The sequence below is a fragment of the Acipenser ruthenus genome, chromosome 22 (genome assembly GCF_902713425.1).
Source record: "Acipenser ruthenus chromosome 22, fAciRut3.2 maternal haplotype, whole genome shotgun sequence".
NCBI classification, from domain to species: Eukaryota; Metazoa; Chordata; class Actinopteri; order Acipenseriformes; family Acipenseridae; genus Acipenser; species Acipenser ruthenus.
Genome location: NC_081210.1, coordinates 19009280 through 19027585, shown reverse-complemented (window position 1 = coordinate 19027585; position 18306 = coordinate 19009280). Strand labels below are relative to the sequence as shown.

Genomic DNA, 18306 nt, shown 5'->3' with positions numbered 1-18306 from the left:
ATTGTAGTGTATCTAATTAAATTAATTTAAAGTATATAAGAAATGAAACAGCAATATCTTATTTTTACTATGGTATGCATCCATTTTTTTTTTTGTTATGTACTGTATTTGCAAGTTCATTTTGACAGAAATAGTCTGGTTATTAATCTTCTTCCACCTCTGTCAAACCCCAGTTTGTCCATTTATTAGCAACATCATTTCACACTGCTCGAACTAGCTTTAAAAAGTGTGTCCCTTGCTTTAACAAACAGCAAGATTATTGTGCATACAGATCCATTATACCCAAGTAAAGGCTTATAATACACAACTCCCCATAAAACTTCATAAAGATATGCTGTTAGAAAAATCATTAGCAGTTGATAGTTATTTTTTATTCAAAGAGTGTCTATCAATATTTATAGCAATTTTGGTAGACTGTTTAAGCACTTACAAAAATAAACACACTCGCACATCAGCACTGAACAAATTGCATGCTTTCGTGACAACACCAAAACTGCATTTCAGATTAAAAAAAAAAGAGTATAATAATTGGGAAGTCAGAACATAAAAGAGGCCTTAAAGTGGCATCTGTTATCAGAAACCCTGCAAGGGGCTGTCCTTACAAAGGTGAAGAGGACAGGCCCCCGTTTCTGCGCTGCTGTCTCTTACTCCTACAACCAAGTGTCCAAATGCATGGAAGATGAGATGCAAAAAAAAAAAAGTTTCTGGAACTTTTGATATTAAAGCTGCAGTATCTATGTTCTCCTTAAAACTGTTAATTACCAAACTCCAATGTGACATTTAACCACAAAACAAGTGCAGAACAAAATCCTGCTTCTGAGTAAAGCCAATGTGGAATGTCTAAAACCCCATGTCCAATGGAAGTCACAGAGGAAAGCTGTTTTCTACAGTTTCCTCATTAGTTATTTAGTACTCGATATGGAAAGCAGTGCTGGGTTACAGCTATCTGTAAATAAAGCACAGAAGCAGTGCCCGACTGGGTACTTTGTAAACATGTCTCAATCCTCATTAGGACAGACTGTTCTTATTTGGTTGATGATGGCTAATTTAATGTCTCTGAAAATATACGTGTCTAATTGTATAGTGACCACTGAAATGGATAGGTCTGTTATATTGTAAGCTTTGCTGGAGCCACCTAATTTCTTAATAATTAGCCAGAAATATATACACACACACACACACCAAAATGTGATTTCTATCATTTCTAATTGTTCTATTGAAAGATATAAATTAAAGAAGAGATTTATTGCATACCATGTATTAAATGAAAAATAACATTAAAAAGTATTTGGGCAATCAACATATTTTGTATGAAACCCATTTGTTGCTAATTATTATCATGATGATTGAAAACCAACACCTGATGATAATTATAGAACAAATACATAATCATTACTGCTGAAAATAAATTGTAAATATGTGATAAAAAAGCAACAAAAATGGTTAAAACTAAAGAGTATAGCAACTAAACGAAAAAGGACAATCTACCAGAAAAATTGCAGAAAGACTCGGTTTATCAAAAAGCACTGTGACTATTATTGACAAAGACAGGAGAACAGGAACTACTGCAACCAGCTCCAGATAGATGGAAGACCAAGGAAGATTTCTGCAAAATCTGGAAGAAGAATCGTTCGAGCAGCCCGGCAAAATCCTCGGATTACTGCAAAAGATTTGACCCAAGAACTGAGAGAAGATGGTCAAGAAATTCACGAGCAAACAGCTCAATGATACCTTAACAAGATGAATGTCCATGGGCGAAAACCATGATGCAAGCCTTTGTTAAAAACAATACACAAAATAAAGCAATTGGAGTTTTCCATTGAATACTTGAAGAGGTCAGATGATTTCTTTAACCAAATTTTATGGTCAGACGAATCCAAAATATAACTTTTTTCACAAAGAAAGCAACAATATATTTGGAGGAAGAGAGAAGAACTTAAAGAAAAGTTCATCATGCCCAGTGTTAAGCATGGTAGAAGTTGTGTGATGGTATGGGCTTGTTTTTCTTCCTCAAGATTGTATTGTAGAAGGATCAGTGAATGCTGCAAAATATCAAGACATTTTGCACCCTCATTTGTTACCCAAGTGCCAAAAGGCTTATTAGACGGAAGTTTGTATTCCAGCAGGATAATGACCCTAAGCATTCTGCAAAGTCTTCAAAGGAATTTCTGAAAAAAAGGAAGATTGCAGTAATGGATTGGCCATCTCAGTCCCCAGACTTGAATCCCATTGAGATGTTGTGGATTGACTTGAAGGCTGCTGTTGCAAAAAGGAAACCAAAGTCGATTGCAGAACTCAAAGCTGTATGTGTTGAAGAATGGGCAAAAATATATCTGGAAAGATGTCAGGAATTGATTTCAAAATACAAAAGAAGACTGCAAGCTGTAAAACACTAATGTAAAGGTGCCCACATACTTTTTTCAAAGTATGAAATTACTTTTTGCACATTACTTTTCAATTTATGCATTATGTAATAATGTATTGTTTTATTATAAAGCTGAATCTCTCATTTATATCTTTCAATAGAATAATTAGAAATTATTGTATCACTTTATTTGTGGTTTTTCTCTTTTATTTTTAACTGCCCAAATACTTTTGTCTGCGACTGTGTGTGTATCTATATGTATGTATGTGTGTGTGTGTGTGTGTGTGTGTGTGTGTGTGTGTGTGTGTGTGTGTGTGAGTGTGTGTGTGTATATGTATGTGTGTGTGTGTGGGTGTGTGTGTGTATATGTGTGTGTGTGTGTGTGTGTGTGTGTGTGTGTGTACATGTACAGTACTGTGCAAAAGTTTTAGGCAGGTGTGAAAAAATGCTGTAAAGTAAGAATGCTTTCAAAAATAGACACGTTAATAGATTATATTTATCAATTAACTAAATGCAAAGTGAGTGAACAGAAGAAAAATCTAAATCAAATCAATATTTGGTGTGACCACCCTTTGCCTTCAAAACAGCATCAATTCTTTTAGGTACACTTGCACAAAGTCAGGGATTTTGTAGGCATATAGTCAGGTGTATGATTAAACAATTATACCAGACAGGTGCTAATGATCATCAATTCAATATGTAGGTTGAAACACAATCATTAACTAAAACAGAAACAGCTGTGTAGGAGGAATAAAACTGGGTGAGGAACAGCCAAACTCAGCTAACAAGGTGAGGTTGCTGAAGACAGTTTACTGTCAAAAGTCATACACCATGGCAAGACTGAGCACAGCAACAAGACACAAGGTATTTATACTGCATCAGCAAGGTCTCTCCCAGGCAGAAATTTCAAGGCAGACAGGGGTTTCCAGATGTGCTGTCCAAGCTCTTTTGAAGAAGCACAAAGAAACGGGCAATGTTGAGGACCGTAGACGCAGTAGATGCAGCAGATGAAAGACACATCATGCTTACTTCCCTTCCAATCGGAAGATGTCCAGCAGTGCCATCAGCTTAGAATTGGCAGAAAACAGTGGGACCCTGGTACACCCATCTACTGTCCGGAGAAGTCTGGTCAGAAGTGGCCTTCATGGAAGACTTGCGGCCAAAAAGCCATACCTCCGACGTGGAAACAAGGCCAAACGACTCAACTATGCACGAAAACACAGGAACTGGGGTGCAGAAAAATGGCAGCAGGTGCTCTGGACTGATGAGTCAAAATTTGAAATATTTGGCTGTAACAGAAGGCAGTTTGTTCGCCGAAGGGCTGGAGAGCGGTACACGAATGAGTGTCTGCAGGCAACAGTGAAGCATGGTGGAGGTTCCTTGCAAGTTTGGGGCTGCATTTCTGCAAATGGAGTTGGAGATTTGGTCAGTATTATTGGTCTCCTCAATGCTGAGAAGTACAGGCAGATACTTATCCATCATGCAATACCACCAGGGAGGCATATGATTGGCCCCAAATTTATTCTGCAGCTTGACAACGATCCCAAACATACAGCGAAAGTCATTAAGAACTATCTTCAGCGTAAAGAAGAACAAGGAGTCCTGGAAGTGATGGTATGGCCCCCACAGAGCCCTGATCTCAACATCATCGAGTCTGTCTGGGATTACATGAAGAGAGAGAAGCAACTGAGGCTGCCTAAATCCACAGAAGAACTGTGGTTAGTTCTCCAAGATGTTTGGGCAAACCTACCTGCCGTGTTCCTTCAAAAACGGTGTGCAAGTGTACCTAGAAGAATTGATGCTGTTTTGAAGGCAAAGGGTGGTCACACCAAATATTGATTTGATGTAGATTTTTCTTCTGTTCACTCACTTTGCATTTTGTTAATTGTTAAATATAAACTATTAACATGTCTATTTTTGAAAACATTCTTACTTTACAGCATTTTTTCACACCTGCCTAAAACTTTTGCACAGTACTGTATGTGTGTGTGTGTGTGTGTATGTGTGTGTGTGTGTGTGTGGGGGGGGGGGGGGGGGGGGGGGGGCAGGTATTACTATCAAAGTGAGGACACAATTTGAGAAAATATCCCCACAAAGATAGTAACTCCTGAAAAAATTACGTTGTGGGGACGTCCCTTCTTTGTAAAACACATTTTTATGAACTAAATATGTCTTAAAAAAATAAAATAAAAAAGTGCCAAAATATTTAGTTTGTTGTCGACTTTCACCTTGTGTGGAGTTTTGTCTGACTGGAGTTAGAAATAGTAAATAAAAATATAGTAAAAGTCAATGAGAAGTCCCCACAAATATAGGAATGCAAACGCGCGTGTGTGTGTGTGTGTGTGTGTGTGTGTGTGTGTGTGTGTGTGTGTGTGTGTGTGTATGGAAAAAGAAAATCTTATAAAATACATTTATGCTCTATTTCTACAACACTTTGTTGTTGATCAACTGTTAACAACTAGCTTACTTGAATATTAACACATGCCAAACATAGAGTAACTCAATTAGGAATACATAAAAAAAAAAGTATAATCAGTAACATGCTGGGGATAGCCTTACTGGGGATTTCTTCTTTTTTTTCCTTTTTTTCTTCTTTTTTTCTGTGATGTAATGCACTAGTCTTGCCACTAGGGTTTTTAATAAGCCGTCAGCAGTGACAGCTATTTTCCACATTCCCATAACCCCGCTATTTTGTCCGAATCTGAGTGCGGTGTTCAGGTTTGGGACCCTTTTTAAACACATTACATTGACTTGGAGTTGATAATTCTGAAGTACAGGGTAGTGGAATGGGGCGAACAGTAACAAAACTTTTTTAAATCTGTAAACATGCAACATAATGTTAGTTTACTAAATCTAACAGTTACTAAACAAAAAGTGCATCTTAAAATCAGCATGATCAATAATACATGTATTGCAAAATATCCTGTGTTGCTATAAGTGCAGTATATTCAGTATCAACAGGACAGCAGTATGCTGATATATTGCACACATGTGTAGAATACCAGTCCTGCTGTAAATTGTATGTATAAAATGTACTTTTATACTTTATAACACGCACCTGTAGAAAAGCGAGTTAGACATTTAACTTCTTAAAGCCTGGATTTATACTAGAGCCAAGCTATTAAACCAGAAGCATGCTATAAAATGTGCATTTATACTTTGACACATTATATACTATCATTAAATCAAATCAGTTGAAAATATTAAATTAAGCAAGACCTTATTAAAACAGAATTCTAAATGGACAACATCAGAACTGACTCACTATTTGTGTTTCTACACATAATATATAGTAATTACTTGAATTAGTTCATTTACATAAACTATTGCCAGTCAGCCCTGGATAAAGGTGTCTGCCAAATAAATAATAATAATAATAATAATAATAATAATAATAATAATAATAATAATAATAATAATCAGCATTTAACCTACAGAACAAATTTTAGTGCAAAACTAGTTCTGTGTAAATATAATTTTAAACAAATCAAGTAATCATTGAAGACTGGAAGATAAATGAACCTCTTAAAGAAAATCTCATCTACCAATTTACATGTTTTACATGTTTGTGGTGATTAGTGTTTACTTGTGTGGATAAGTGTAAAAACGGCAGCTGTCTAAAAAGTATGAAGAATAATTAACTTGAAAATTACACATTTTTCTGTTAAGATAATTAATATCTGCTTTTCATTCATACTGTAGTATTTAAATTTGAATTGAAATTGCATGTGGGGTGTTTCTGAACTGTAATACTTCTTTGTGCTGGCAACAGTATTTCAGTCTCTCTTAAAAGGGTCATCTTTCTTCGGGGGCGAGATTCTCAAAGCTCCTAATCACCATTAGCACACTACTACAGTTTTCAAATTCATTTTAAAATAATAATGATAATACTATTGCAAGCCCCAAAATAAAATGGCTCAGTTGTTTTTGGTTGTATTTTTTTGGTGTTAATGATAATTGTGGGCAAAAAAAGATTCTATCCCAGGGTGTTACATGAAAGCAAAAACCTTACTACCAAGACAGAGTATGCTGATACTAAAAGGCCAAGTCTTTAAACACTTACACATTACACAGATATTGTTCTATTTATAATCACATAGTTATTCTAGTGCTTGTGCTTAAATAGATACAGGCTAAAGATAATGCATCCACTGCAAGTCTAGTAATCTCTTTGAGAAGTGTCTTCTTCAGTATTACTACAGAGTTCATTTCTTAAGCATCAGGCTTTCAAATTAGCTTTTAGGGGGATAGAGTGTGCTGTTCTTAAATAGTTAAATCAGCATTTATTAAACCAGTATAACTATAAAAATGCAATAATTTTTTAAGATGATTGTTCCAACACTATACTTAATTTTATCAAGCTGTTTTTACTTCAGTTTAACAACATACAGGACCAGGAATAATCTTTAAAAAAGATTTAAAATCAGGAATACTGCTTACAAAAACAAAAAGTTCTAATTATTAATAAATGTATAAAATAATAAAACATTTTCAATATGAATCAGTTTATCATGCTTCTACAACTTCTGTTTTAATGGATATGAAGTATGTATATGTATGTATATATATCTATATATAAATGATAGTGTTTTATAATACCATTCATATTGACTTAGTGGAAGTGTAAACAGGTTTCAAGTAAGATATGAAATGCGACGGACTTCAGTTCCCCTGGTGATCCGACCTCTGACAGCTCCTGGATGGAAAGCTGATTGGAGACTTTAAGGAGAGTCTTGCAGCTCATTTCCTAAATCCGATAGTTCAACTGAAAGAAAAGGGGATAGGTAATCGCTAACAGGTTTCCCATACACTATAGAGACACAAAGAGTGCAATTTCTTAACATGCAACTGGCCAATGGCTGTAATTGTGAAACAGCGTTATTGATTATAAGACAGATTCATTTAGAAAATATACCAGCGCTATACGGTGTGGTTCAAAAAAACAACATAACAAAACACCCCTTGAACATAACACTGTATTAGTATAGCAAAAGCATAAAAAAGCATGTTATATAGCTTGTTAAACATTTCTATAAAGCAGAAAATAAATGCACATTGTTACTTCAAAAAGGAGAGTGTGTCAGGAACTGGATATGCCAACCAATTATTATTTCTGTTGTATAGGTTTGTTTCCCATTACTGCTTTATTTGTAAATACATTTTTAAAGAATTTGCAAAATGCAAAATAGTTCTGCAGTAGTTTCAAAGTGCACTGTGATATTAAATCAAAAAGTTAGTTCCTAAGAAAAGTAAGATGTAAGGTTTCATTCCCACTTTACTCTGCTGGCATGCACATATTTATAAACATGCATGAAAGAGGCTGTGATATATATATAGAAGCCAAATATGACATATGGAACTATTTATTTTTGAGGAGTGCCCAAAGTTCTGTAATAAATCACACGTCTGTTAGAGAAACGTATTTGTTTTAAATGGATTCAGTTTAATATAATGAAACCCATTGATGAATTGTGCAACAGGTTTTGTTTTTCTTTGTTGCTGTCTAGCTGCAAACGCTGGTTTCTGGCTCTGTGGGGTGGAAATATTGAATGTAAAGAATAGGAATAATAAAATACAAGCTTGGTACACATAGTTTTATCTTAGCCAAGCAGGGTTGAGATCTCATTTCTTTGCTATTTCTGGCCCACTGAGACATCAGTGTTTGCAGCTAGTCAGAAACAAAGAATACATTGAAAGTTATCTCATAACCTATTTACACAGCCAAATGATATGCGATTATCATGCTTTGAAAACGTGATTGTGAATGAAGTGAATGCCAGTGACATGGTTTAATTCAAGCTGATCTTTCAGCAGAGTGGATGGAATAAGAAATCCTCTCTTTTTGTCATGTTTCACTCTTCAAAACACTAAGTAGTTCAAGCGCAAATTATACTTTAGTGCATCTTAAGCTGGATGGGTTTGCTGCATGGGTCCTTACTTAGCAATTGCCGAAGAAGTGCCGGAGCGGTGGAAGTGAACGATCTGCCACTTGCCGTCACGGCGATGCCAGATGCGCGTCTCCTCTGACTGTGCAGTGCGCGGCAGACCGCTGCTGTCAATGTACTGGGTGATGCGGATATAAGCAATGCAGGCAGCTTCCTCACCAATCAGGTGGATGTGGGGGTTCAGGATTGTGGTGTGGACCGGCTTACTGTTCTTAGACCACACTGAAAAAAGAAGACATTTGAGCTACATTTCGACAAGGCTTCGACAATCAAAATATGCAAGTTACTGGAATTATTGTTAAGGAATTTAATTTTGAATATACATGTTAATCATGTGAAAAAAATATGGTTATAAAACAGAATAATTCATCAACTTAAGTTTGCTTAAAACAATCAGATCTTAGTTTGATACATTTTGCAAGGGTAGCCTACTGCGCTCACATCAATATTTACTATAGCTTAAATTCCCAGGATTTAACCAGTTATAAAAACTCAGTTGCCTACAGTTTTCAAAATAAAATCGATGGAAGTCAAGTCCCTCCACCAGGTTTCCTAGAGCTTCGGGTTCAAAAGCGGTGACACTCAGGTCGCACATCTTCCTGAAGAATATAGCAAGTGACAAATGATTAACATCAAAATGAGTGAAGGGTGAGAAGTCACTATACTGATCCCCTCGTACAATTGATAGTGTTTTTATTATAGGGATCCCACCAAATAGTTCAAAATCTGGACATATCGCACTTTCCCTGGAGAAAAATAGTGGTATGAACCTGATGTACTGGATAGAGAACACAATTTTACACAGACCCCAAATCCAGAGGCATGTCAAGAGCAGTTCTCTGCCTTAAAGGAAGTGCAGCCGTTTCAGAGGGGGCATTATTGCTATTGGGATCTGCTATATGTCAGTATATAAGAGGCTGGATGTGAATAAACTGCAGTGGTGAGAATGTTTTTACCAGGGAGTCCAAACAGGGATTCACAATAGTCAGTTCAGGACAAAAAGCATGAATACAGAACAGCAAAGTCAGTTTGGTTATAATAAGAAGTCAATGTTTCGTATCTGTATAAAATAAAATAACTTACGTGTAACACTCAAAATCCCCATTGCTGATAGCTTCAATCAACTGCTCTGTCACTTTAATAATCTCCTGCTTCCTCCCTGCAATTGCAGAATAGGGTTATTTGTGTACAGGGAGTTAGGTCTGCTACTAGATATTGTAATAACCAACTGCATGCAATTTCCAAGTATGATGTTTATTGCACCCTGAAAGGAGTTTGTAATCAGAAAAATTACACATTTGTTTCCCAGTTTAAAATAACTAAAATACTCTTTATGAATGAAAACTCTACAAATGTTATCTGATAACAGCTGTTGTTCACACTCAGGTAAATGAGGATTGAGAGATTGTGGGTGGACTCTTAATCAGAAAAGATTATGATATAAATGTATTAAGATAGAACAGTGCATATATTACTGGGGTGTGTGTGTAAGATATACAATATGTGGACATTCCAGGGCACTTATTTATTAAATGTCTACAACTACATGCTAACATATGACCATATATGTGCTGTTAACAGTAGGTTAACATACAGAATCTATATAACCTATTTAAGAACATAAGAAAGTTTACAAACGAGAGGAGGCCATTCGGACCATCTTGCTCGTTTGCTTGTTAGTAGCTTATTGATCCCAGAATCTCATCAAGCAGCTTCTTGAAGGATCCCAGGGTGTCAGCTTCAACAACATTACTGGGGAGTTGGTTCCAGACCAATGAGGGGTACATTTACAATATACCCCTCCTCTCCCCCTCTACTTTAGGCACTTCAGGCTGATTTTCTGCACAATTAAAAATATATGCATTTTTAAAAATACTAAAAGAAACCAAGTACATTAAATGTTTTGACTAGAAGCCTTTTTCAACTGAAGACATTCAGCTGAAAAAATGGAACTGTTTGTCACTGAATTAATTTAGTTTCTTTTAGTGTTTCAAAATTTATCACCATTGTGTGTTATGTTTATGTAACTAAATGTACACCGGAACTCCAAGGAACATGCCGCTTTGGAAACCTGACTGAAAGCAAAAAAATAATCTTTGAGAGCAGACAAAAAAAAAAAAACTCACCGTTTTGGCCATAGCAACACAAAGAGGCACCATGCAAACAAACCAAACCCACAAGACATGAACTGAGAAGAAATGTGGCCTGGGGATTGTGCCGCTGCTTTTGATACTGGATTAATTCAAAGTAAAAAAAAAACAATTCACTTCTCTTTTTACTCCTGTTATAAAAGTGTTAATGGCTTTTCTGTGTTGACACACATACCAGAACTTCTTCCTGCCTGTAACATTTCACAGTTTTCTTTGGTGAGGACATCACACAAAAATAACCCAATAGCACTATTGTATCAGACTGTCACAGCACACTTTAATCATACATGCCAACAGTCCCTATATGGTCGGGACAGTCCCGATTTCCTAGCAAATGTCCCACGTCCCTATGCATAGTCCCGATATTTACACATAGAAAAAAAAAATTATTCTGCACAGTAGAGTTAGTGAAAACCACACGCTGTGCTCTTCGTGCGGCTGACACATCTGCTGATCACTAACTTACCGGTATACAAAAGTAAGAACGCTTCATTGTGTCTATGTTTACTGTCATGCTGGTCATGTGGTGTTGAGCTGAGGGGATACGTCTATTATATAATAGAGAGTTTTTTTGCATATGACCCCTCCCATGTGTATAACACCTCCCCCTCCCAGGGGACGAGTGTCCCCGCTAAACAGTTTCCAAATGTTGGCAAGTATGTTTAATTAGTCCATATATTAATCAACCAGTTAAGCTTGTTGTTAACAGTAAATGCATTAAGAAAGTGCCCCTTTAAATTAAAGATGGTAAATGTATGTAGGTGTGTGGGTGTGTATGGATGTGAAAAGTCAGTGCTTATGAGAAATAGAGAGCCCTTCCTATCATTTTGAGTCTGTACTCATATCAAGCACATTTCATATTAATGTGCCATTTACAAGCCAGATGGAAGCATTGATTTTCCACAGCAAATTCTCCTGTTTGGAACATGGGCAAATCTCAGGCTTTAGGTGAAGCTTGAGGTAATACTCTATTTACAGTTTACAGTTACTCCAACAACACAGTCAACACTACGAAAAGTAGGTCTGGATAAAGGTAGTGAAAGGATCATGTATGATGCCAGTAATCATCCCCTCTGGTATTGGCTCCTACATCAGGTAGAACATTGGCTGCCTGTTCAACAGAGAATTTAGTTTCAAGTCCTACTTCTGACCTATAAGGCTTGGCTCTGATTACATCTGTTCCTTCTTTCCGCTTTGTCTCTATGGCTGTGTGAAAGGGTCCTTTCTAAGGGTTGTGTGAATTCACTGGGCAAGGACACAGAGACAGTTATTTAACATTATCACACCCAGTGAATTCCCACAACCCTTAGAAAGGCACCTTTCACACATTTTTGGCAGTGGTGGGATGGCCATGTGTGTAAACACAAGGGGGAGGATATGTGACAGAGTAGAGGCTCTGCACATGGGGGCACGGGTGTGTGGGTGTACACATGTGTGTGTGAGAGTTTGCTGGCTGGCAGCCACCTTGGTAAAGGAAGCTGGAATCAAGATGGCCAACCTTGCACAGCCACATGACATGGTATAAAAACAAAGGACTGCTTGTTTGGAGAGTGTGTTGGAGACAGTTCAGTGAATGTGTGTTGCCCAGCCTGAACAGAGAGAGAGAGAGAGAGAGAGAGAGAGAGAGAGAGAGAGAGAGAGAGAGAGAGAGACAGAGAGAGAGAGAGCAGTAAAAGTCAATAACAATAACTATTCATGCTGGTTCGCACCAGTGTGATACTTGTTAGTGTGTTTTGTTTAGTGTTTTGTTTATTTTGGCCATTGGTTTTCTGCTATGCCACCCTCAGCAGGCAGTCTACATGGAAAACAAACAAAATATAGCACCCAAGTTCTCTACTTTCTCTCTATCTATCTCCAATCTATGAAAGGCGCAATATAAAAAACACATTGTATTGTATTGTAGTGTATTGTATAAGGATCTGAGGCACCTCTAAAGTGGTCTGCTGTGGATTGCCTGAGAAACTGTTACTAGACCGGTTCCACAGTCTGCAAGCAGATCCAGGATTGTAATCATGCAATTTGCAAATTAATTGCAAACAGCGCTAATGATAAAAAATACTGTAGTCAGTTGTTTGTCCCGTGTCTCAAACTGATGGACTGTCTTGGTTAAAAATAGAAAAATAATGAAAATAAATATTTTGAAAATACTGTTGCTTAACAGTCTATGAAACGGTTCACTACCTCTGGTATCCTCATCCTCAATGGTGGTGTTAGTGCTTTCAGAGGATTCCTGGAAAGAAGATATGAGCACAATTAGTCTCTACTTTGTTCTCCTTAAACAAACATGTTAATTACACCACAGCAAACCTGAGGGCTGAACTCACACATCCTTTGTGAGTGCATTTTTTTTCCCCAAAGAATTAAAAAAAAAAAAAAAAAATTGCACCTCAAAAACAAACGGAACACAGCCCCTTTTTTTTCGTTAGTTTTGAGTGGAAAAAAAGTGCCTTAGTGTGAATTTATAAATGTGGTATAAATGAACAAACATTACATTAAAATGGAATGTTATAAAAAAGAAAGTCCAGCTCCATTTGAATTATATTGCATTTTGCAATAGTTGTGACTGAGAAGAAAATCCTCACTCCTCTGTGGTGCAAGCCACCACACGCTGTCAAGAGGGAATAGCACACTCACCATGAGCTGGACGCTGGAACTGGACTTCCTTTTCTGGAAGAGAAACGAGAATAAGTTAGACAGGAACAGGTAGAAGGTAATGGAGACGGAGAGGAGGACATGGGAGACAGCAGAGCCAGAGAGCTCCATTGTGTTTCTGGTGTGTGTGTGTGTGTGTGTGTGTGTGTGTGTGTGTGTGTGTGTGTGTGGCTCACATTTGAGCAAAAAAAACAAAGAAACTGGTGCCCTGCCCAAAGAGGAATTCCTTTTAATCAGAGAACGTGCTGCTGTGACATGTTTTGCTTGTCTTGTCACAACCTGTTCTGCGGGAATTCCCAGCGATTCCCTGAATAGATTCCTTTATGCTCAGAGTTTACGGTTTGGCTGTCAATATTACTGGGGCTGCTTGAAAGCTATAGTTTGTTTTTGAGTTGCAGGGGATATCCCAGCACTAAAATTAAAGTGCTTGAGATTTAACATGCCAAAGTCATGCGAGTAGTGCTAAATATCCAATGTGGCTATTGTTTTCACACTGCAGGTTGAGCTTTAGACCTCTCAGTACAACCAGGCCAGCTTTTCACGATTGAGGACTCAAGGTTCCACTGAAATTGAGAAATGTGATATTACATAAACACACAGGAAAATGAATATACACTTTAACTGTATTTACTGTGCAGGAATGATCCAATACATATCTCAATATTAAGGACGTTGTGGATTACAGAATCATGAAAACTGAATCCATACCACCATACCATAGGTCTTGCATTTTATTTGTATTGATTGTTTTAGTACATACTGGATACTTGGTTGCCTTTTCAGTACAATTTCAGCAAAGCCTCAAATTCAAGCAGCTAAAATTTGCTTTAGGTAAAACTAAATAAACTTGTTTCTGCAGTTATATTTTTTTCAAATTCTGACACTGAAAATAATTTCTTGCTTCAATCTTAAATGTCAAATAAAAAAATGATATGTGGATTGTTTGTATATTTATTGATTTGAGCCCTGAGTATGAGATATGTAGCCACTTGCACAGTAAATGAGCACCACCACACACATTCTGTAAGCATTAATAAAGGCACTGTTCCTCCCTACCTTCACCCCATCGTTCTTCTTGTTAGCGCCACTCTTATTCCCTGAACAGAAAATAAGGATAATCAGTGAGACCAGGAAGGGAATAAACCCCCAAAACAGGAAAGCAAACGGCATTGTTATGGAGTCAAAGTAACTCAGCATTGAATTGACAGAAATCCAAAGAAATCCAGAGGTCAGAAATGCTGCAGCCTTTTGTAGTCAAATTATTATTAAAGAAACTGCCGACACTGGGTCCACATGTCGAATCACGTAATTGTTCTGAAAAATATGCGTATTTCCAATGTTAGTTTTCCGTTTGTAATATTTGTTTAAGAAATTCAAAATTGCTTGTCCGACAAGACACACAAGAGACCTCCTGCTTCAGCCTTCAGAAGCTGAAAAGAGACCAAAGAAGAAAGTAAAACCAGAGACCCAAGAACTGCCTGACAGGGGACTAAAAAAATGCATCAGTATGGAATATTCCAGGGGTTACTCTATAACTGGTTAATCGTGCTATACTACACTGCCCAGTTCAGCTAACCGCTGTATCCTCGTTGATTCCTTATGGTTCTGGTTTGCTTGTTTTATTTTTATCAGAGAATTTTAGACCAACCTCTATCGGGTCATATGGTCCTCGTTCTGGCAGGAGCCCTATTGACAGCATGATAGGCAAGTGACCCTCAGTCTCTGGGGGCTTGGTTTCAGTCCAGAGGCTTGTCATGCCTGATGGTGGGGCATCCCCTGAATCCAGGCCACTGCATAATTCAAGGAGCTAATAATAAGCAAGGGCCACTCACATTTGCCCCATTAGTCCTGTTAGAGGGGGTATAAATAGAACAGTAAGCTGGTTCTAAATCCCTCGGTGTGCTTTTTTGGTTCACTGGAACACAATTGTGGCAGAGGTATTAAAGGTGGGTTATTTGTGTTGACATTATTTACCCATGATAGCTCAGATGCCACTTCTTGTTTACAGCATGCTTGTGCCTAACTTAGAAGAGCCACCATTGGCTTAGAACAAAACCTCTATTCTAAATAGACCAATACAACAGAGCCACAAGCAGGTATAACTGTATAATCACATTTGTGCTAAATGTATTGTGACTAGAAATCCATTGTTCCACATTATGTACAGTACAGAATCTCATGCTCCTGCTATATTAGATACCAGGCTATAATGGACCACCAAGTCTATTAACACACCATGTATAGTCATTAAGTTCTTCCTGAGCTTCTTTATCACTCTTCCATGTGCAGTGATATATTCTTGAGTGTGCTCTGAACATTAAAAACATCTTTCTAAAGATGGCAAGCACACAATCAGTCATTTGCAACAATGCTGTATATTTGAGAAAATGACCACAGCACAAAAACATATATTTAGTTCTTAATTCATATTTTAAAAAAGTGTAATAAAGCTCTGATGCATGCCCACATTTCCCACTGCATGAGGCCCTCACAGCTCTTTTGCACTGTGTAATTAAGATGCCTTTGGGCAATGTTTTTATTATACAGTCTTAGTTATCAGGCTCTTATAGTATATCCAAGGTAGGACAGTAGACAATGTTGAAAAGATACTGTACTTTAATGTTTATCCTCCAAGAGCAACAATATTATTTCAAATTGGGATAAAGTTTACAGTATGTCACTGTGGCGGGGACACCCTGCCCGGTGCGTATTTTGTTTATTGTTGTATTTGTGTTGTATTGTTATTATTTAAATGTATGTATTTGGGCACTGTTGTTTTAGGCAGGCAGGGAAGGGTTAATTGCCTTCCCTGCCAAATCACTTCAGGTGCAGAATGTGTCTGAGCCTGACTGAATGATTAACAAGCAGTTGAGCTCAAGCACAGCTGCATAAAAGAGGCAGGAACCATCAGTCTAGGTTGGGTGTTCAGGGAGTAAGAACGAGAGAGAGAGAGAGAGAGAGAGAGAGAGAGAGAGAGAGAGAGAGAGAGAGAGAGAGAGAGAGAGAGAGAGAGAGAGAGAGAGAGAGAGAGAGAGAGAGAGAGAGAGAGAGAGAGAGAGAGAGAGAGAGAGAGAGAGAGAGAGAGAGAGAGAGAGACGTGAGTGAAAAGAAATGGAAACAATTGCTACTCGTGCTGGATTTGGACCCGCACAATACTGTTTTTGGATTCTGTGTTTCGTATTGTCAGTTTGTTTTGGCCAACATGCCTTGTGGTTTGTTAAGTGTTTTTGTTTTGTTTAAATATTTTATTTAATATAATAAATACATGCATCAGCGCTTCATCCCGCAGTACTGTGTCCGTCTCTCTCCTGGTCTGACGTCACCACCAAGCCATCCATGTGACAGTCACCTTTCTTTATAAAGATTTATCGTGGTATATCATTGTAAAATCCTAACATGGTGTCTACATTATGAAAACATTGTAAACTCCTTAATTACTGGAATAAACCTTCGTATGGGTTGCTACAAACCGGCCAATCCTAATAACAACAGATTTTTAAAATTTATTTCCAATACAATTTAGTTTCTGTAGCCCTTTATTGTACTTGTATCTCTCTCCATGCTGTGGTGAGATTCAGCTGTGCAATTCTGTTCTTTCCATTCTGTGAGAAAGCTGCTCAGATAGCTGTCATAACAGGATTAAACTAAAGAGTCCCTCCAATTAGCAGTGCTGTCAGTATGCAGACATGCGGCTCAGTGTCACCAGTCAAAACCTTGAGCAGGAGTGCAGGGATTCATCTCCTGCAATAATGAAGGGACAGCCAACTATTTTATAACAGGCCAAGGCTCTTTAGTAATAGTCCAAAGCATGGACAAGGTTGTGTAACTGTTTAATTAAAGGGTGAGTGCTTCATTTAGCCTGTCATTCTTATAATCAGACTGTAGCTGTTAGTTATTGGTCAACAATTGCTAGTGTTAATTTATAAAAGTGAATTGTTCAAAAGGACAGCTCCAAGCAAACGGAGCACAAAAAATATACTATAAATGTTATTAAAATGCAATAGTAGATCATTATTAATTAAAAAAAATCTTACTATGTACAATACAATGTTACAAAAGGGTAAATTTGGCATTCCAAAAAGCCTGCTATATAAGTCAGAGAAAAGAAATGATCCAGATGGCACCAATATAAGTGGGCTGCATTGACAGGCCTTTTCACTAGCACTTTTGTTATGGACCGCTTTTAAATTCTGTTGAAGAACCATTATTGCACAGATGGTAAACAAAACATGAATTATATTATATATTGTATACTATATCTGTGTGTTATGTAATTTTGCTTCGCTAACACATCTAATTGAAGGTCAGGGACACCAGCCAAAAAATTACCACTCCAAAAAAATCATTGTTACTCTTCCACCTCCACTTCTGTGAGAAAGTGGTTCAGGCCCCCATGTTTATTACAATCAGGCTGTCTCTTTTTAATTTGCCAAACTGGAGTTGCCTCGAGGATGTGAAATATGCTAATTTGTGTTGTTATGAAATCCTCTGACTCAAAGCCACTGCCTATGAATCTCTGCTTTGAAGCAGCAGTATCCGCTCATGAAGCTCCCCAGGAACAAACTTAATTTCATTCCTTCAGCAATGAAAGCATGTGTCTTCGATCAAAAAGTAATGACCATGTGTCTTGGATCAAAAGGTAATGACCTCCTCTGATCTCTCTATCTCCATCCCTCTGGAATCTACGACACTGTCCCTCCTCCTCAGCTAAGAACCTCAGAGTCACTTGCCGATTCTTCCTGAGCAACATACGAAGAATCCAAACCTTCCTCACCAACTACGCCACCTAGCTCCTGGTCCAGGCCCTGGTACTCTCCTGACTAGACTACTGCAACTCCCTCCTGGCTGGCCTCCCTGCATCCGCCACCCGTCCGCTCCAGCTCATCCAGAACTCCGCTGCTCGCCTGGTGTTCTCTCTGCCTCGCTTCTCCCACGCAACTCCACTGCTCCGCTCACTCCACTGGCTCCCGATCACTGCTCGCAGCCACCAGACTGCACCCAGCTACCTCCAGATCCTCATCTCTCCCTACACCCCCACTCAACCTCTCCGCTCCTCCTGCACTAGAAGATTGGCTGTACCTCCTCTACGCTTCCCTGCCTCCAGAGCCCGCTCCTTCACCACCCTCGCCCCGCAGTGGTGGAATGACCTTCTTACAGATGTCAGGACTGCCCAGTCCCTGACCACCTTCCGGTT

The 18306-nt window shown here is 38.1% G+C and overlaps 1 protein-coding gene across 2 annotated transcripts in view; it reads right to left on the bottom strand.

The window, feature by feature from the left end:
• Positions 1–4408: 4408 nt before the first annotated feature.
• The window catches only part of LOC117431681 (calcium/calmodulin-dependent protein kinase type II subunit alpha-like), a 91100-nt gene continuing 77202 nt past the window's right edge, over positions 4409–18306 (bottom strand). The window contains exons 13-19 of one of the 2 annotated variants that reach the window (XM_058996073.1): positions 14169–14209; positions 13095–13127; positions 12642–12690; positions 9394–9469; positions 8815–8909; positions 8304–8532; positions 4409–7130 (exon numbers count right to left, since the gene is read on the bottom strand). In XM_058996073.1, coding sequence (XP_058852056.1) covers positions 7127–7130; positions 8304–8532; positions 8815–8909; positions 9394–9469; positions 12642–12690; positions 13095–13127; positions 14169–14209 — 527 coding nt within the window. In that variant the 3' untranslated portion in view covers positions 4409–7126. The remainder of the gene's footprint in view (positions 7131–8303; positions 8533–8814; positions 8910–9393; positions 9470–12641; positions 12691–13094; positions 13128–14168; positions 14210–18306) is intronic. The other variant, XM_058996074.1, reaches the window with a different exon arrangement.